This window comes from Silene latifolia, chromosome 3, assembly GCF_048544455.1.
Source record: "Silene latifolia isolate original U9 population chromosome 3, ASM4854445v1, whole genome shotgun sequence".
In the NCBI taxonomy this organism is placed as follows: domain Eukaryota; kingdom Viridiplantae; phylum Streptophyta; class Magnoliopsida; order Caryophyllales; family Caryophyllaceae; genus Silene; species Silene latifolia.
This window is the reverse complement of record NC_133528.1, coordinates 11,481,599-11,502,795: the sequence shown is the minus strand read 5'-3', so window position 1 is coordinate 11,502,795 and position 21,197 is coordinate 11,481,599. Positions and strand designations below refer to the sequence as shown.

At 39.2% G+C, this 21,197-nt stretch overlaps 3 protein-coding genes across 3 annotated transcripts; 1 reads left to right on the top strand and 2 right to left on the bottom strand.

Moving 5' to 3' along the window:
* Positions 1 to 588: 588 nt before the first annotated feature.
* Positions 589 to 1,987, bottom strand: LOC141648665 (F-box protein CPR1-like). The gene is made up of 2 exons (XM_074457390.1): positions 1,153 to 1,987; positions 589 to 626 (listed from the first exon to the last, which is right to left on the bottom strand). The coding sequence occupies exons 1-2, from the start codon at positions 1,985 to 1,987 to the stop codon at positions 589 to 591; spliced, it is 873 nt and encodes a 290-aa protein (XP_074313491.1).
* Positions 1,988 to 3,610: 1,623 nt separating this feature from the next.
* Positions 3,611 to 5,073, bottom strand: LOC141645907 (stemmadenine O-acetyltransferase-like). The gene has a single exon (XM_074454061.1). It carries the CDS (start codon positions 5,014 to 5,016, stop codon positions 3,685 to 3,687), a length of 1,332 nt encoding a protein of 443 aa, XP_074310162.1. The 5' UTR covers positions 5,017 to 5,073; the 3' UTR covers positions 3,611 to 3,684.
* A 4,750-nt stretch (positions 5,074 to 9,823) lies between these two features.
* LOC141648664 (uncharacterized) lies at positions 9,824 to 18,880 on the top strand. The gene is made up of 15 exons (XM_074457389.1): positions 9,824 to 9,837; positions 9,965 to 9,993; positions 10,058 to 10,117; positions 10,312 to 10,533; positions 10,621 to 11,113; positions 11,437 to 11,504; positions 12,061 to 13,992; positions 14,073 to 15,343; positions 17,125 to 17,280; positions 17,507 to 17,771; positions 17,877 to 17,976; positions 18,104 to 18,231; positions 18,318 to 18,453; positions 18,553 to 18,664; positions 18,848 to 18,880. Exons 1-15 carry the CDS (start codon positions 9,824 to 9,826, stop codon positions 18,878 to 18,880), a joined length of 5,019 nt encoding a protein of 1,672 aa, XP_074313490.1.
* Positions 18,881 to 21,197: the final 2,317 nt, after the last annotated feature.

Genomic DNA, 21,197 nt, shown 5'->3' with positions numbered 1-21,197 from the left:
TATGGGGGATCGCAAATTATTGCATCAAACATCTAATGCAAAATGGGTGCCCGTCAAATATGACCCATAACGAAAATTGTATTGGCAAATCTATCGAATGATTCTTAGTTCAAAAATAATAAGGAAACACAATCATTTTAGCAGGTTGTTTTACATCGTTCCATCATACGGAGTAATTCATAACCAATGAATACGTATTGTTTTGACAAATTATGTACTAGCGTCTGAAGAAAAAGGGCTCTCCATTAAGTTTGAGACAGGCAGACACAAAAAATGGTTTGGTTTCAGGGATCTAGAACAAATGCACACAAAGGTTTCCTCAACAATAGACGCATTGCCCGGAAAATGTCGACTCCGGAACACATAAAAAAGCTTTTAAAGTCTTCACTACAGCAGCATGATATGACAAAAAGGTAATTCGCAGCTTAAAACAAATGAAAGGTTTGTTTATAAGTGTAGAGAAGCACCTCTTTTAAGCTAGTGCGCCATGGAGGAAGATTATTATCTGCCCTCAACAAAGATATTGGTTCTGGTAATCCATACTGCAGACAAAAATCTTTGCTTTCTAAAGAGGTAGACAAATCCAATCTAGCTGAAACTAACTTTACAAGATGAAAAGAATTGAACTATATGGATCAGAACTAAACTAATTTGAATAGCACTGACACATATGCATTTGTATGCACACCTCTTCAATCAGTATAATAACTTTACGAGGAGCGACTCAGTATTTGTTGCTACGACTGTACTACTTGGAATACAAGAGGATCCAGCCACGACTCAAATACTCCAATCGTGTGCTCTTGTGGAAATCAATGACATTTAGATATAATCATAAATTTTTCAACTTTTTTTTATCAACTTTTCTAAAATCCGTATTTTTAAAATACGAATCCAATCCAATGTAACCAAGGAGATATAACAAAAGTTTTGTTCACAACATATGTCTTTACAAATAACCAAAATCATCGTCATCATCATAACTATCATCATCATCATCAGAACTATCGTCATCATCGTCATCATCAGAACTATCGTCATCATCATAACTATCATCATCATCATAATCATAGGTAGAATTTAGACTCAAACGCAAGAATCTATAATCTTCCTTCTCCTCATCATTATCATATTTTGAACGAATCGGTTTACCTCCAGGAAAGTTTAAGAGGCTTCCCCTGCATACATAAGCAAAAGAGTATTTGGTTCTATGAAGGCCTTCACCGTCAAATCCCGTCTCAATGAATTGTTTATCTCTAAGGTTGTACCATGAATATTTTCCACTAAAATTTGGTATACACAATAGTTCATCTGATGATCCCTGGCGGTATGCAATAGGGTGATAAACCTCTTTGAGGTCTTCCCCAGGAGCGCTCATCAATTTAACCCAAGACTCTTTAACACCATATTCCTTCATAACCCATATACTATAACTCAACTTGTTCACATCGTAACATGAAAAACGCAGCTGTCCTTCAAGAGCACCTAGGTGATAGAGAACACCTTTACGTTTTTTAGTCAAGTTGGAACCGATTTCACCCAAAAGAGTATCAGACCAGAGCACATCATTAGACCATCGTTCAGCCTTTATATCAAAACAGCCTATTCTCGTCAAGCGTCTATAACGAGAACCATCATAAAAAATCATAACAAGTAAATGGTTTTGTATAAGGACGGGATCAGCAATCCATTGAAACCTGGTCCGTTTAAGCTCGATAGATTTCCACGAATTAGTATTCAAGCTATAGACGATGACTTCTCTTATTTGATGGTATTGAACCAACCTGACAATTTTGATATCGTCATTGAATTCATCATCTAAACAATGACACATGCCAAAATGTACATAGTAAGCGCAAGTGGGAACGTAAACTTTAGGGAGTAAACGGTAAATACGTGTAGTTGGGTTGAACAAGATGAGACCTTCATGGTCGGTATATCTGACCCCAATCAAAAGATAAGATTCACAACATGCTACCATCGACATGTTGAAGATTTCAAACTGTTTTGAAGGTATAGGGTAAGGGCAAAGCGTAGGAGGAGAGTGTGGGGAATCCAGTTCGTATATACGGAAGGGTTTGTTGTACTCGCCTGGGATGATTAAGAGTCGATGATTGGCCGCCGTAAATAATGAATTGAATTTGGGGGACGAAATCTCGGTTAAATAGGATTTGGAAACGCACTTGAAGCGAAAGAGGGATTTAGCGGGTAATTTAGGGAGTATACATGATAATATTAATTCCATGGGAAGGGTAATTCTTGAACATGGTTCTAGGGTTTTGAAACTTACCTCCATTGGAAAGGTTAGATTTGCTCGTAAATTCCTCCACAACGATGATAGTTGGGATTTTAGGGTTTCCTACATATAACGAAAAATAAGTCAAGGGAGAAGAAATTGGTGATTAAACAAGTCTGGAGTTATGTCTTTGTTTAATTTGACGGTTTGAATTGTGAAATCAAAATTGGTGTACTTTTTAGCTTGGATCTAGATGCTCCTCACCTGGGCCGCCATGTGATGTTTTCACTTTGGCTCTGTTTGCTAATCAGCAGATTGATATTAGCAGAAGCAGATTGGTCAAGCAGATTATAAATGACAGCTTAAATTAATAAGTTTGACTAGTATATTTCAATTAGCAGATTGAGTAGAAGTGTTTGGTAATTAGCAGATTTTAGTTAATAGATTGTTGTATCTATGTGTAGATTGCTGACGGATTCATATTTCACAATCTACTAATGTGAATATGTTAGGTAGAGTAGCATATTGGAAAACAGTAGATTGAGCTCCAATCTACTCTTTCAATATGCCAGTTACGAAACACTCAAAATGGTGGATTGATGAGTCAAACATGCTAAAAGCCTCGAATATGCTGAAAATTTCTCAATCCGTCGTTTACCAAACACCCCCTTTACTCCTTTAGTGTTATGAGGTCAGTAAGACGGATAATGCCGTCTTAAATGAGAATTGTGTTTTATGATGCTATACTTTTTGTATTTTTAATTCGAAAAATTATTTGGAGATGAAGACTTCTTATTGGCTACGGAGGATACATTAATGACCCTCCGGGAAGACCTAAGAATTTTTCAAAACTACTAATAGGCTTGGTAAAACCGACCTGACTTAATAATCTGTCCTTATTTAATGATCTAACCGCCCTTCAAACATAGGATTCGATTTAAACCATAACTTAAATTGAGGCGACTCATTCGTTCCACCAGAATGTTAATAGATGTTTAGTGCTCAATATGGCTATATAACTTGATACAAAAATACGCTAAATTGAATGGAATCCGAAAAAATGTGACCCAATCCAGACGCATGCAATCCCGAATGACTAGAACATGAAATGACTCACCAATAACCCAATTAATCTGTTTACCTATACTAACTCTTTTTCTTTAAAAACATTTAACAACGGCTGTTTTTATTACGATTCCGTGTCTATGCTACAACGGTTTGTAACCGTTGTCGATGCTGTCGTAACGCCGATCTTTTGACTATTACGTTAAAGAAATATTTTGGGTAAATCCGGAGTTAGTTATGTTGTTAGTAAGTTGGTTAGTTTGATAATGAGTCAATTATAAACCTTTTATAATTTATATAAGAGCTACTTTAATCAAAAGTAAACAAATGATTTGAACAGAAGTAGAAAAATGATGGAAATCATACATACTACTCCGAATGCTTTAACAAATACTAGCATTGTCGAGCTTAAAATTTGGCGAAGCAAAGGCAAGAAATTCATCACTAGTCTCCAAAAACTTAATGGATTCCTCCTCGAAGAACATCCACGCTTCAAACCCGTCACCGTCTTCATCTGTATAATCCGTCAACACAATCGCATTCCTTAGTATTTTATCTAATATTCCATCAATTGGGACTATCCATTTAGGCTTACCAAACCCAAAATCCACGTCACCGAACCCGGCTGCATTACACCATGAAGTTAGACCGTATACGTTCTTACCCTTACACTCGAATATTGCTTCCATGAAATTCTGCCTGTATGTTTCCCTAGCTGCTTCTCTTTTTTCGCCTCGATATTCCGAAACAATATCCTTCATTTTGGATATTGTTTCGTGGATCTCTGCCACCAGCTCCGGGAGTTCGGCCTGTTTTTCAACCGTAGCCCACGCTATTTCAATTAGATTACCCATGGATACGTTCGGCAGAGGCGGGTCGGATCTTGTCCTCAAGTCAATTGTTAAACTGAACACGGAACGGTCTACCTTGCGCGAAGCTAACAAGAGTTGTTTCCAAAGGAAACCCGAAACTGACTCAAACCGAGTTGGGTTTGGGACTCGGTCGCTGATCGACTTGGCCTTTAATTCAGTCACGGCTTGTTTCTTAAACAGGAAGCTCCGTACTAACACTTGCTTCTCTGGTTTATTATTTTTTAATGCCGGTGTCACAGGCTTTTGGTCCTGTTCAGGAACAGGAGGGAAGGCTGTGACACCGGCATTGAAATCAGGTTGGGCCTGGGCTGTGTCCTCGCAACGATGTGTTACGAGGGCAGCCCAGTGCCGGAAAAAAGTAGCGGCCGAAATGTTATCAGTGACCTTATGAGTATGGTACCACCCAATGGCAAATCCACCACAAGTAAACACATTAACCTGAATAGCTAGCTGAACCCTGGACGCTATTAAATCGTCTTTATTAGGTGGGTAAAATGAGATCAAATTAATGGTCGAAGATGATATCGAGCTAAGGACATCAGAAAGGGGACAATTAACTTGGGCTTCGACAAAGGGTATCCCTTCGTCGTTGCAAAGAATAGTCCCCCAAGTCTGATATCGACCGGCTAAAGGGTAAAAGGTGGTAAGGGTTTCGGATAAACATATTTTGAGTCGGGACATGTCGAGTGGGATGGACCCTTCGGAAACCTCATAGAATAGAAGCACGGGTATAATGAATGGGGCAAACTTCTGATCAAGAAAAGAGAGTGTCAAGTTTCGGAGATGAGACGGTGTGGGTGACGATGGCTTTATGTATTCTCTTGAAATTATTTCTACTTCCATTTTTAGGATGGTTATGCTAAAGATACATTATTTCATGGATTTATAGAATATGTGATCGAAAATATCAGCATTCACTTTCCCAAAAGGGATGTGTTGCAATGTAGGAATGGTCAATCAAGCCGGCTATATAGGACTACATGTCTACATCAATCAAAGTAGATAAAGACTTCAGTGAATAACAAGTAGATCATGTAAATAGGCCAGTTCAATCGTTTTATGATAAGGATCGTGTTTAGATTCATTCGACGGAGTTAAAATTAACTCCACATTTTAAAGTTTATTGTATCCTAATTCCTAACCATGAATTTTCGGCATAACTTTAGCTGAAAAGTCTTATATGGGCCAATATGGTTATAAAAATATTGCGGGCTGAAAATGAAATAGCACCACCCGATGGTATCACAATCAGTATCATCATATCATGCGTAAAATTAATTTTAATATTTGATTTATATTATTAAAATATTTTAAGCGAATATGGTAGATCGAAATACAGTATCATTGTGAAGGGAAGGGTTGAAGAGTTGAATATAATGGTGCATTTGACTTGTGGTGGTAGTAGTAATACGGGTTTTAATTTCAAGATGAGCTTTGAATTAGAGAGCGGATTCTCTATTCCATTTTGTGTCTCATCTTGTGTCCAACTATACTCACTTTGTGACACATCATTAGTTTAAGAGAATTTGCTATCAATCTTATCATATGAATGATGATGTGTCGCAACATAAAGATAATGGGACAGGAGATGGGACACAAAAGTGGGACAGGTGATCTCAACTCTTTGAATTGTTCAATGGCAGCATTATCTAATAAGTCGGTCAATAAGTTCACAAAGACAGTAAATGGGTGTTGACAACTTGACGCCGCAATAGATAACTTTCTACGGACTAGGGCCTACCGTCATAGTGGCGGATCTTGAAACAAATAATAATAGGATTAAGGGTTGAATACATAATCTTATAGAGAAATACGCTTAATCTCATACAAGGATCGAATATTAATTTATTAAGTGAAATCTACCTACCTTATTCTAAATGTCCCCAAAGTAAGTTACTGTTCAAATGAACAGTTTAATACGACTCACAAACCTGTCGTTTTGTCTGCCTTTTGTGTTTGCTGGGCCTTCATACTATCTTTGCTTTTATATGGATATGGACTTCCTAAATTACCTGGTTGGCCTTCATGGTTTTGTGGTCCTTACGAAGCTTTGGTGGGCCTTAATAGTTTGCCTAGCCTTCTAACACTTATGTGGCCCAATTTTGCCCACTTGCACATGTGTATCCCACGTTACATCTTCATAGCCTGCCAGATTGACAGTACTTTTGCAAACTGACAAAGCTAAACACTGACAAAGCTAATCTTCGACATTCACACTACCTAATCCATGACTCTTCCTGCAATTTTTTGTCTAATACATCTCCTCCTACAATTTTAGTCTGGTCCATCAATCTCTTCCTGCAACTTTTATGCCTAAATTAACACACTACCTTTTACTGCCATTTCCTTTTGCTAAAATTGTGTGGATAAAACCTTGTGTGTTAATAAGGTTCATGAATCGTTGTTAACGTTTTTACGATTATCCCGGACGGGTTAACTGCATTGTTTAAAAGGGATTTCAACAATTGTCTCATTTTTAAAGTTATTGAAGTACCGACCATTCGCTTTGGTATGTATCTAATTTGATTTGGAGTTACATTTATGCTTTCAGAAATTGGGATTGTGCTTAATGACTATTATGCAGTGTTGGTTATGAGCTGTGACTGTGAGTCTATGGTTATACTTATAGCCTACGAAATTGCTTATAATTGGAGACGATGCATTACGAATTCAGTTGGATTAGCGGAAGCTTGTTTAGTTGTCAATTTACGTCTACAATTATGTGCTTAATAATCAAAATTTGGAGACTTGCAGGCTCCTCGCTGAGGGAGTCCCATAGAAATTACTTTCGTTTAGGGGGAGTTTATTTGGTGGTGTTGCTAAAGCATGACATAAAAAAAGCGGTGGGTTAAGAAATATGGCCTTTTTGTATGACGGAAAAAGGGAAAGGAGTGGAGTGGAGTGGAGTATGAAGTGAGGTGAGGTAAGGTAACGGTCTAGGGAATTGAGATGAACAGTTGAGGCAATGATTTGCTGTACTTTGTACAGTGAACATTCCTGTGGTTAGTTTATTGAGCATTCTTGCCTGTTGGGTAAAGCTAAAATAGACTACATATTCACACATATATAGAGACGCAGTTGCTAGAGGAGAACGACCAAAACACCAGTTTATTTGGAGGCTTAAAAATTTGCAAAATAAAGGTACTTTGCCTCATCTATTTACTAAATATGTTATGATCTTCCTTAACATGTTCAGCTATTCTCTTCAGTTTTACATTTTTTTTAATATTTTAATAAAGTAACTCTGTTGTTTACAGTTTTTGTAAATGCTTGGGGAGCTGGTCCTTACTATGTTCATTTTTTTCTTTTTTAGTGGCCTTATCTGTTTGCCAAATGGCTATTGCTTTTCTACTATAATGTTCCTGATCATGTTGTTCTCTTCTCTTTTCTTCAGTTTGACATTAATGTGTTCCTGTTTTCACTTAATACTTATTAGAATAACTTGGTTGTTCTTGTGTATTTTACATACTGTATTTATTAGAATAGCTTTATTGTTTACAGTCCTGGTTTTATTTTTAGTTTTTCATGCATTATTACGTCCTCGGGTATTAGTAATGCGGAAAGTATCAGTAGACTAGAAGATAGTGAATGAGGTGTTTTCTGTTGGGCTGGTTGGTGGCAATGAAGGAGTATTTGTGGAGGAGCTACTTATTGGATTTTCTGATTTTGGAAAATCATGATTTGGGAAGGGTGGTGGGTGTTTGTATGTAAAGAAGGTTTAGAAAATCAATCGAAAGGAAATATGGCAGAGTGATGGTTGAGGAAAGGCCCTTTGTGATGAGCCATGTTGTAGCTTGAAAATGAAAGGGACCCTTGGTAGGGGGGCTTATTAGTTCTGCTATAAGTGCACAGACTCGTGAATTTAGATGGGTTTAGACGAATTAGCTGAGTTACCTAGGTTTTCACTAGGCCTTAATTGCTTCGATTTTCAGGTTGCATTTAAGATGGGAAGCCACCAGCAGTCTTTCAAGATCTCATATCGCTGCCTTTTATCTGATATTGCCAAGGAAATGGGGTGGGTGGACCCAATATACAACCATTCACCCACAATGCAGAATGTTACTTATGTGGTACTTATGAAGCGCAATGGTCCTGCTTCCTATACTTTTCAGGGAACCATAAGAACATCATTGGCTGCTTCTGAAGAGGAGGCTGCTGAGAGGGCAGTTGAGTATTTGGTCCGGACTAAAAAGGTAGTTGTGGACGACGTTAACCTAGAAAGATTTTTAGCAAACAAGTCTTGCTCAAAATTCTACCGGAAGATGGCTGCTGCCCTGGAATTCTACCGGAAGATGTCATGCACCTCCAATAACCTCCAGGCCTAAGACAGTCAGCATTGATTTCTGGGGGGTTTGGCTTCAGATTGTGGCGGCTTTTGAGATAAGTGTTGATGAGGTGGAGGATATGGTGATGGCTGATGGCACTCATATTTCCACTTTGGTTATTAAGTGGCCCAATAACCGTGCTAGAGTTAGCTATTTTCTTGGCGAAACATCTCCTAACCTAAAGGCTGCCAGAAACAGCTTGGCTAAGAAAGTGATTAGGTATGTACAGACCGTGTATGAGTTCCACGTAAGAGATGCAAACTTTTCTCGAATGATCTGTGAAGAGATCAAGTGCAGTATGCGTCGTCAAAGATACTTGGCTGTAAAGGAGAAGCTTGCTAAGGAATTATGGCCAATGGCGATATTAAGTGGGGAAGGGTACGCTACGCCTGAAGGGCCTGCATACCAGATTCACACTGGCCTGGTTCTTCCACCTCCATCCAAGAAACCAAAAACCTTATGGAGGGCATCTGCAGAATCATCTTCAACTGCTATGCCAGATGACCCCATCCTTGATGATTTGTTCTTGGCTATTGCTGAGCCAAATCAGCTTGTGCTGCATGACTGAGGAGAACTACAGTATACCGACCTTGCATATAATAGCGTGGCAAGGATTGGTGTTTTTGGGAATGTGGGGCTTAATTTTGCAAGGCTAAGCCCTACACTTTGGTGAAGATGACGCCGCAGCGATTAGACGAACACCTCTTTTGTTTTGCAGCCCACCAACTATATTTTGCAAAGGCTGTTGTATGGGTCGTTACAGCCAATGACATTGTTATGTTTAGATTTGTCTGGGCTTGCCTTTGGTCATGTATCATATGTAGGTCGTGTCCTGGGGGTATTAGGTTTAATTTTGCAACCCAGGACTCTGGCTTTTGTTATGTTGGTGGAGTGTCTGTAATGTGAGCAACTATTGGGTCTAGATTGCCACCCTTAGTGGTTCAGTGTAACAGATAACATTGTCATATTTCTTTTATGTGTAAACTTTTAAAATGATATGCACTTCACTGTCTATGCTATTGTTGTTTACCTTATGTTATACAATAGCTTCTTTAACAATCTGCGGAGAAATTACATCTCTATATTCGTACTACAGTTACTCATAAAGCTTTATTTATGGTCTCCTTACGCGACCGACCGAGAAGATTCAATGCTTTAAAGACAATTCCTTGGATTCAGATGAAAAAAAAGGCCACAATAGATATATTAACAATCTGCTTAAATCCTGCAGCAATAAATTAGTTAGTTCCATACGTCACCAAAACAGTTTAAGGAATCCAGATAAGCTATAAATTAGAAGCATGTGAGAGTTAGCGTCTACACCTATGGCAACTGATATGTACGTTTCTTAGGACACTATATTATTACTGCACGTAACTCAGATTCGAAAGTGGCATGTTCTGCAGGCATAGTTAATTATACGCGAGAGTGCTGTCAACTACTGCTTTTAGTTTTGCTGGTGTCAGGCTTCGCGGGATGTCAACTGAAGATCCAGGTAATAATGTGTGTTTTTTTAAAAATAATTATAGTTGTGTTTTATGTTCGGTTGGCATTTGCAGACAATCATTGCAGGGCTAATATTAAAGATTCAGTTATAGACCATGTTATGTTTAACTTTGGTAACTAATAATTTCAGAGGTCAGGAACCTGAAACAGATTGGACTATTCAGCATGCCAAAATAGCCTTCCTAAAATTGGTTGCCAAATCACAAAGCGCACGCCAAACCAGCATGCAAGTAATCAGAGTTCAAATTAGAACAAATTACAAAATTAGTTTATGAAGTCCTTCATTAAAAGAGTGTTGCACCAACAGATGATCATGGCATGCAAGTGGATACTTTGGACAGTTTGGGAAGTGCTGCAGATGAGCAGCTGTCAGGATTGCCAGATCCACAGGCAAGTACTTCCAAAAGGCCCTACAGATCCAGAAGAATGGAGACCTTCTTGGAAACCACGGAACAGATTTGGGAACAGCAGTCGATCTCGGAACAGCAGCCTCAACGCCCTTCAAAAAGGCGGCGTACCAGGAAAAAAAGTGAGTGTACTAGCCGGATCTGCAATACTTAGAATATTTACAGTTGGAAATACTTACTCTTAAAGCTAATACGCTAGCTGCTTGCAGGATTACCAGCCGCGATGGGCGGAAAACCGGTGCCGACAGAGGCACGCCGATTAAAGACCCCGAGTGTTTGCCAGAAATGTGGAGCTAAAAAGTTTGAGTACGAGAGTAAGGGGCTCTGTTGTTGCGATGGAGATGTAGACCAGGTGTCTAATGAGTACCCTGAAGCATTGTTGCAGCTCTTTACTGCAAGGGATGAAATGTCCCTACAATTCCAGAAGTACTCAAGGCTATATAATAATGTGTTTGCTTTCACATCTCTCGGGGGGAGCTTCGATTCAAAAACTGAAAGCGGAATTTACGTCTTTAAAGCACATGGCCAGGTGTACCATAACCTACCAAATCTCATACCTATGGACAACATACCTAGATATTTACAGTTATACTTTTATGATGGTGAACATGAGAAGAACAATCGGCTTGGATTGTTTAAAGAGTTGAGAGAGGATACCACTACGCTGCTTATGGGTCTGATGGATGCTAACCCATACGGAAGGTTTTTTTGATCTCTCCGCGAAGTTGAAGTCACAGCAGAAACCAGAATATTGTTGAGCACCGATCCTAGCCTCGATCAGCGTGTATATAACGCCCCAACATCTGATGAGGTGGCAGCAGTATGGCCTGACCACACAGCGCATGCAGGAAATGAGGGCCCACACATCATTGTGTATGGCAAGGCTGCACATCAACATAGGATCAAACATTTCTATGGATGCTATGACCCGCTGCAATATCCACTCTTGCTTCCTAGAGGAGAAAGTGGTTGGCATCAGGGCCTACAAAAAAAAATGCTCCTTTTGCTACGGAACCTGGTTCCAGCTCTATGTTCCCAGTTTCTGCGGCCACGGATGATGATCCCCAGTCCTTAATAGAAGCTGAAGTTGCACGTAAGTTCACTCTCTTATCCCCCTTCCTTTCTTATTATTGTTGGGGCAAATCTCATCCTTGCACAAGCCATAGGTTGGCACTAAAGTTGAGAAGGACTCTGCTATAAGCTTTCTTTGCAGGAAGAATATGGTCAGGTCTATGAAGGGTTTTATAATTTTGTTTTATACTTCCATTCACTGTTTTACAAGTTTAAAACGGGTGTAGAACGGGTGTCTACATCTTAAACCAGGACCTGTTAAACTTCATCCATTTCTACTTGTCTTTCACGCAAACATCTATTTTGTGTTCAACTATTATTCACAACATGTTTGTTTCATTGATACGAAATCGGGACCCTGCAATTTGGCTATTTATTTCAAGTGTTAATTTTTTTCACAAACTTGGATTTTTTCAAGAAATCAAGGTCCATATACAAGATGACAACTCTCGTCAATGCTCAGTTAATACTTAATAGTGTGCCTCCTTGAGTCATGGGATCTCAAACTAATGCATGCGTTATAAAGGGTTACTATTTAAAAGGCTTTTCTTTATAATGTCCTTCTTGGATTTCTACAGTTGCTGCTAGAAGGTACACAAGGGCTGACAAGCGTATATCATGTCGAGAGTACTATGCGTACAAATTTAAAATTAGACCTGGCAATTTGCTTTTGCGCGGGGGGCGATTATTCCAGCAATACATTGTAGACATGTATGTCAAAATTGAAAACACAAGACTTGACTTCTTTCGCTTGAACCAAGATGCTATTCGAGCGGATCTCTACCAAGGGATACTAGACACATTAGAGCTTGGGGAAAGCAGCGCAGCGAACGTCGGGAAACGCATGATTCTACCCCCTTCCTTTCTTGGAAGCCCGCGTGACATGAAACGTCGTTATTTACATGCGATAGCTCTTGTTCAGAAATATGGAAAGCCGGATTTATTCTTAACAATAACTTGCAATCCTAATTGGCCAGAGATCAAGGCAGAACTAGCCAATGGTGAACTGGCCCAGAATAGACCTGATTTGGTGGCTCGGGTTTTCAATGCCAAGTTAACAGCTCTGAGAAAAGAGATCATGGGGAAGCAGATCTTTGGGGAGGTTGCAGCGATTATAAATGTGGTTGAATTCCAGAAACGCGGGCTCCCTCATGCACATTTCTTGATAATACTTAAACCAGACCACAAGATTAAGAACCCGGAATGCTTTGACAAATATGTATGCGCAGAGATACCTTCTGAGGATAATCCGCATTTGAGGAGTGCCGTTCTGCGGCACATGATGCATGGCCCGTGTGGTATAGATTTTCCAAAGTGTAAGTGCATGAAAGTAAAAGGTAGGAAAATGGTTTGCACGTCGGGGTACCCGAAAAAAAATAGTGAGTTTACAACCAATGGTTCGGACTCCTACCCATTGTATAGGAGGCGAAGCACCGGAGAAAAAGTAGTGGTTAGAAAGCTTGCGATGGACAATACATGGGTTGTTCCTTACAATCCTTACCTCCTTGCCATGTTTGATTGTCACCTAAACGTGGAGGTGTGTTCTACCATCAAGGCAGTCAAGTATCTATATAAGTACGTATACAAGGGTCATGATCGAATTCAATTCAACATTTCAGGGGCCGGGCAAAATGCAGTTGTGGACGAAACAGAAAGATATCAGTCTGGTAGATGGGTTTCACCACCGGAAGCAGCCTGGAGGATTTTCGGGTTCAATTTGTTTGACATTTATCCACCAGTCCTGCCGTTGCCTGTCCACACCCCTAATAGTCAATTTGTTAGCTTCCAAGCCCATGAATCTTTGGAAGGGATCATTGTTGACGAACATCGAACAAAAACCATGCTCACAGAGTTTTTCCGCAAAAATTCTTTACAGAAAGAAGGACCGAAATACTTATACAGGGAGTTTCCAAAGCATTTTGTGTGGCTAAAGCAGCAAAAGATATGGAAAGCTAGGGAACGCGGGGTGGTAATTGGCAGGGTTGCACATGCTTCTCCTGCGGAAGGAGAAATGTACTATCTTAGGCTACTACTAGCACATGTGAGGGGCCCTACCTCGTTTGAGGATCTGTTAACAATTGATGGCGTTAAGTCTGCATCATTTCAAGAAGCCGCGCTAAAGAGAGGTCTTCTTGAGCATGATAACGTAGGAGATAGTTGCATGGAAGAGGCTGTTCAGGTGGAAATGCCACACGCTCTAAGGCGTCTGTTTGCTACCATTTTGATTTTTAGCCGCCCTAATAACCCTTCAGATTTTTGGGACAAATATTATAACGCTCTTTCTGAAGATTTTAGAAAGGAATTTCAGCACAATGAACAAATGATATTGCATCTAACGGCTGGAAAAATTGGGCAATTCCTAGAAGGAATGGGGAAGACATTTGCAGGTTTTAACCTACACCATTTACAGGTTGCTCAGGATAGCGTTGTAAACAACACAAGAGATGTAACTGACGCTTTGAATGCACCTGTACCCATGGAGCAACTGGCTTCTAGGAAGGAACTAAACGGTCCCAAAGAACCGCATACAAAGCAATAATCCATCACGTAAAAACTGGTAAATCTGGGGCCTTCTTCATTGATGGTCCAGGCGGAACCGGAAAACCCTTTTTATATGGTGCTTTGTATGCCAAGGTGAGGTCCATGGGCAAAATATGTTTGGCAACTGCTTCATCAGGTGTTGCAGCATCAAATCTACCTACTGGCAGGACTTGTCATTCGCAATTCAAGATACCGCTTGACACCGAAGAAACAATGACTTGTGACGTCCCAAAGCAAGGTAGTTTAGCTTGCTTGTTGCGAGAAACTTCTCTGATAATATGGGACGAGGCTTCAATGGCAAAAAGAGATAGTATCCAAGCTGTGAATTTTTTACTACAGGATGTTTACAGCAACTCAGAAACTTTTGGTGGCAAAATTGTCGTATTTGGAGGTGACTTCTGCCAAGTACTTCCCGTTTTACCACGGCGTACTCAGCAAGAAGCGGTGGAAGCAAGTATTGTTAGTTCAGAACTATGGAACAGTCTTATAAAGTTTAGGTTAACAGAAAACATCAGGGCCCGAGCATATACAGAGTTCTCAAATTTTCTCCTCAAACTGGGAAACGGGGAGTTACAGACAACCGAGGATGGGGTTGTTCAATTGCCACCAGATTTGATATTAGAAGCAAACGAAACTCAGTGTCCACTTACAGTTCTGGTTGAATCTGTCTTTCCTGAAGTGCAGCAGACAGATTTCTCTCCAAGCATATTCACTGGTAGAGCCATATTAACTCCAAGAAACAATGATGTTGATTCAATTAACGCACTGTTAATAGACAAGTTTCCAGGGAAGGAGTACGTCTACAAGAGCTTTGATAGTGTTATAGATGACAACTCAAACGTATACCCGGCTGAGTTTCTAAACACCCTTTGCCCTCCTGGGATGACTCCTCATGAGCTGGTTGTCAAAGAAAACTCCCCAGCTATACTATTTCGAAATATTGACCCCGCAGCAGGCCTATGCAATGGCACCAGGCTAATTTGCAAGCGGTTTTACCCAAACATGATTAAATGTAAAATTTCCACTGGCTATTACACAGGAGAGCGCGTCTTCCTCCCCAGAATCACACTACGGCCATCCAGGAGTTCAAAGTTTCCTATAAATTTTCAGAGAAGGCAATTTCCAATCAAGCTAAGTTTCGCCATGACTATAAATAAGGCACAGGGTCAAACATTGGAGCGAGTTGGAATTTACTTACCTAAACCGTGTTTTTCACATGGCCAGTTGTATGTGGCTCTTTCTCGTGCAAGGACAGCACAACAGCTGAAGGTGTTGCACGGGAGGGACACAGAAGATGGACAAGCAACGTCAGTTAAAAATGTTGTTTCTTTTGAAATATTAAAACGAGCAGGGATCAGACTTATATAAAAGGTGACGAATCTTTCCTTTTAGTTAAACCTAGGCATGTTTAGCCGGCATACATTCTTTGGTGGACTGCATTATAATTTCCGAAATTATTGTTCCGCTCATTTAATCTTGCGTGACCTGCAGGTACGCAGACCAATAACAGATGAATTTCTTTTGAGGATGGTTTGGTGTGCTTCCCTATCTTGCAATTTTTGGGTCCAGGCTTACGGATAGCAGAACTGTGGCAGAGTTCACATGACGATTGTGCATTTGTTGCCTTCGTAGCAATGACATTTGATGGTTTCAGATTGGGAAACCATCACGGTGTGAGGCCTTTGGGTGATTAACATTAAGCAGGAAATTGCATATCTACACCTTACTAACGAGACAGGTCAACCATTTTGAGCTTCGTAGATGTGGCTAGACATACTTAGCTTTCCTACATTTCAAAGGAAGCAAGCACAATGCTGGAACAGCTCCCATGGCAGCATTGTCCTTTACTGCTTAGAGAGGTTTTTGCTCTGCCCTTTTTTAGTACTCGGCCCTTCATGGCCATGTTCAGGATGAACGGAACATTGGCTTTTAAGTAATTAAACTTCTTAAATTTCCACAAAACCAGGTTGATAAAATGTGTGATGTTCAGATGTTTGTGCAAACACAATATCATGCTGCTTTTACTTTGCCTAGAATAGGGCTTTCTCCTTAATGCCATATTTTGCTATCTCGGAATCTTTCATAGTAGTATTATATGGTAATAACAGGTATATCAGCTTAGGCAGATCATCTGCCAGTTGACCAATTCAGGAATTCCGAAGTTTCATAGACACGACAATATTCATTGCACATTCGGGATAAAACGGAGTCCCATTACCGATTAGTTATCTTGTAAATTTATCATAAAACTTTCAAAAAATTAAACAAGAGACGATGAGGAGGAGATTATAATAATGCATTTGGACACAACGCAGATAAAACCTTTTCACAGCGATTATGAACCATCTGAATAGTGGACAGTTAAATGCCTCTATTCAGTTATTTTGAATGCAAAGCTGATTCGTACTTGAGTAAGTTATGTTATTAGCGGTTGTAGTTTAGTTTGCTCTCTGTTGTTATTATGAATCGTATAAATTTTCGAGCCTTCCATTTCATTCATTTCTTTATTTTATTTAAAAAAAGGCATAAACACTTTCTGAATTTATTTTTACAAAAAAAAAAAAACAAATATAGTAATACCATTATGGTGCAGATATGGTAAATCTATTGTGATGATTTTGTAACTTTGGAGTTGTACAATGTATAAATATGTGAAAAAGAATAATGGACAAAAGAAGCGTTTTGGACTGTTGGGTTTTCATGGCTGAATAACCAGAGGGAAAAACAAGTGACCTGTGTATTTGCATATTTTTAGTCAAGTACACACTCCTCTCACAAAATCCCTCACATTTCACCACAAGCAACCTTCACAAATTATAAGTACACATCCACACACTACATTTATCCATCCTCATACTTTTTCCAAGGGATATAGCTTGTGTAAAAAAAACAACTTAAATACAACTAAGGCTACCTTTTTCTGAACCACAGAAATAAGCAAGTTTCTAACTTCATCATTTGCATCCTTAACCTGGTTTTACATTTATTAGCTTAATTACTAATTCATTTCATTGTTTTTGGATTTAATGCATATTGATTGCTAGATGATGAGTAAGCAAAATGATGAACTGTAGCTGATAAATAAACCTATGTTTTTGCAGAAAACCATGAAAAGTCCAAAGATGCTTGTGAAGGATCTCACAGATAAGAGTGGTCCATATTCTATCAAGCTGAAGGTCATCAACAAAACCAATGCTCAGACTTCTCCCACCAACAAGTCAGTCCTGTTTCAGAGAATAACTTTTGAAGACGAAGAGGTAAGTTATCTGAACTGCACAGATACCATAACTTTTGAAGCCTGTGTTGGGTTGTAATCTCAGTGAGCATCAAATGAGGGTCGTGTCATTTTAAAGTGTTCATTCATATTGGTTCGCTGGTGCCCTTTACATAGGATGCATTGTTTCCTTGGAAACATTTTTCGTTTTTTATTGTAAATAAATTAACAACTGCAAATTCAAGAATAACTAACCATAGCAAATGCAGGGCGGTAAAATCAAGACAACGCTCTACAATGATGAAATTATGGCGTATGAAGATGTCATACATGATAGAATGGAATATGAAATTTCTGACGCAAAGCTCAAACCGGTCCCTGAAAAGTATAGGACTAACGTTGATGACCATCCATTTCAGCTTAGTTTTACTAACAACACTCTTATTCAGCAAATTGGTTCAAGCCCTCCACCTGGTCCTCAGTATGTGGCACTTGGATCCATTCCAAGAGCACTTAGAGATGCTGACCGATATGGTATGCTTCCATGACTTTAGGCTGCACACGTATTAAATGAAATCAGAGATTAACCAGTAAACCTATGGAAACCCAACACTAACACTTATGTTTGGCCAAATGCAGACGCTTTAGGAATCCTCATTTATATCGATGATGTGCGCCAGGTGCCTCGACAGTCTGGCCCGACCGTGGATGTTTGCGAGATTATCATTGTTGATCGGAGGTACGACCATTGTACCCAAAATACATGTCCCGGTGGACACAGCATTGTAGAGTTCATATAGTTAGCCAGTAAAAGAGGTCGCATCAGCGGGCCATACTAATAGCAAAATCTTTTTGTTACGTTGCAGCACAGCGCACCCGATGATAATAACAGTCTGGGCAGACCTTGTCACCAAGGAATGTGCAGCATTAAGGGACATTGTTCAGGAATTTCCAATCATTGGGCTAACTTCCTTAAAGCCATCCTACCATAAAGGTCAGCATAACCCCAGATGCTTAGAAAATAGCTGCAACTACTGAAATCATTTCTACAGATTTTAGCCGTTAAACTGTTCTGTTAAGAGTCGTTGATGAGTTTTTCCACACTGCTAAAATTTGGTGCGTTATCTTTTGACACAAGATTTTCTCTTTCCACAACAACATCAACCTTTATTAAGCTTGAGCCAGAAGGAGAAATGGCTGAATCACTTCGTTCGTGGTAATTCACTCTAATTCATTATAGTTAGATAAATTTATTTAGGAAAAGAAGGATCTAAGTATGAACTATTAGTTTACACTTTTCGTTTCATTCAAATAGGGCAAAAGAAAATCATGAGGTTGTGGAGGTCAAGCAGGGCCAGGTACTTAAAGTGCGCCTTCCAGACACTCGCCGCATAATCACTTCAATTAAAAACTTGCGCAACAAGAAGGTATTGAAAAACTTTATGCATAATGATTTCACCGTCCGAGTTATTTCTGGTAACCAACCATGTTAGGCTCACAAAAATGAACAAGTTTTTGTTGGCCAAATGGACACCTAACAACCTGGGTGTTAGTTACGAACTACTACCACTGCTAATAGCACAAATTGAGAACCTATATGCAATCCACAGGCTTCAGATACTTTGCAGGAGGAGCGCCATTAGCTACATGTTTCGGTTCCTAAGTTTGACAGGAAGGATATCAGGTTTTACCTGGGGTGCAACTACTGTGGAACACGTAGTAATAAAGACTTAGATGTCAAGTACAAATGTGATGCATGCCATCGCGACAATGTCACCTCCTCCCCAAGGTAAGGTTAATCACAAATAGACAATACAACTTTTTAAAAAAGAATTGGCAACAAAGCCAGGTACACTAACACCAAATATATAATTTCAGGATGAATATAACATTTGAAGCTATTGATGAAACTGACTCATCTACATTCACAGCTTTTACTGAGGATGCTGAAAAACTCATAGAGACAAAGGTAGCTGCCTTGTATGCAATGTCCCCAAAGGTAACTCCATCTTCAAAATTCAAAATCCAACAGCTCCACCTTTTCTGATTTTCTTAAGGCAAGAACTATAATAAATACTCTAATCCATTCCTGTAGGCTAAGCAGAGCCACCTTACAGACCTCGAAAGCAAGATTAGAGCTACAAGTATCTACATCCAAGTTGGCCCAGCAACAGCTCTATCGCGCAACCGAGTTCTGAAGTGGGTTCTAAAGCAACTATCCCTAACTTAAGTTGCGGCCTAGGCGACTGGACTGATTATCATTTTGCAAATCGTGTAGTCACGTGCATCATTTGAAGAAACATGAAACAATCAATGTGGGATGGATGGCCTTACTTTTGCCGCATGAAGGCCGTAGAAAATAAATTCCCACACGATTAATCAGTTCAGCTCCTAATTAAGCGCCCTATGAACATTAGGATTAGTGTGTACTTACCTATGTAATATTTGCTATCTTTTGTTGCAAGAACATTAAATCTATTCTGTCAGTCACAACTTTTGTTGGTATAGGTTACTATGTAAAAATTGACTATGCCTAGGCAAACAGCAAGAGGCTATTATAAGTTAATATCAGACGCTCATGGCTGTCCTTTTAGATCAAGGTTTAGTCCACTGTAATATCTGTATTGGTGGCTTCATGCCTGTGGTTTGCTAAATGAATGAACCCTTGTTTTAATGGAAAATCCGCAACTTTTAACTGAAGTATCTGTTGATTTCGAGATCCATGTACATTCATTCACACCACATCTTATTGTTAGGTTGCATTGCCAAATTTATGGCTTTATTATTAACTTATATGTTGAATTATTTGCATATGCTGATTCCATAGCAAAAAGTACAGAGCTACTACAAGATATCCTTTGGAACTCATTAAGCCGAGGATTATCGGACATAACAATTTCTCGTAGTTTGTAATAAGTTATTTTTAATGTTTTATTTCGGTTAGTCACTGCCACAACAACCCCAGATTGCACCCTTTGCTGCACCTATGTTTGTGATTCAGCTTGTTTATATTTAGGTTCCCAAGCTTGTGTTACAGCTACGTTGGCCACTCGGTTGGCTCAAAATTGCTGCATACGAATAGCGAGCGTGGATTTAAGATTATAAGCATTGGTAAATCATTTTAAAATAACTGTAATTATGATTGTATTTAAAAGTCACGTAAAAACTAAAGCAATTTCATAAAATATTTTGTAATTAAAAGTCATCTTTCCATGGACATGACAACACATTTGCAAAGGTACCCCAAAAAAAAAGCACAAAACAAGCTACCAGAGTAATGGTTGGTAAGTACTTGGTAACCCTGACCATACCTCTTCAAGTGCTATATGTAAGACAACTAATCATATCCATTTTCTCTATTCATACAAGCAACCTCACTACAACCTATCTATACTCTCTTAAAACAGTATTGTGCATCATCTTCATTTGTAAGTCTATGGTCTTTACATACTATACCAATTTTACAATGTTGTTTACATTTGTGTTAAATAACTAAGTTCTTTGGTTAATGCACTAATATATATGTTACTTGTGAAGCTCACCATGAAACCTATGAGGACACTAGCCAAAGAAATTACAGGAACAAGGAGTCCGTATTCTATTAAGGTCAATCTCATTGAGATAACGAATATGCCTACTTCATTGGAAAGCAGCACACCGAAATGCCAAATGTTTACATTTCAAGATGAAGAGGTAACTTCTACAAAATTCCATATGTCATATCTTTGAAATAGTTTTACTTGGGTGCCAAACTTGCACAAGATGAAATTATAGGCAGACGAGTAGATCATATGGGGTACATTGGGGAGGTTGCTGAACACTTAGGACGTATAAAGATTTTGGAAAGCTATATATCAGAAGTTATTTGATGAACTATTTTATCATGATAAATTATAACTTATTCATTGGTTAAAGCTCATGTATCTAATACAGGGAACTAAATTGAAGACTATCATATAC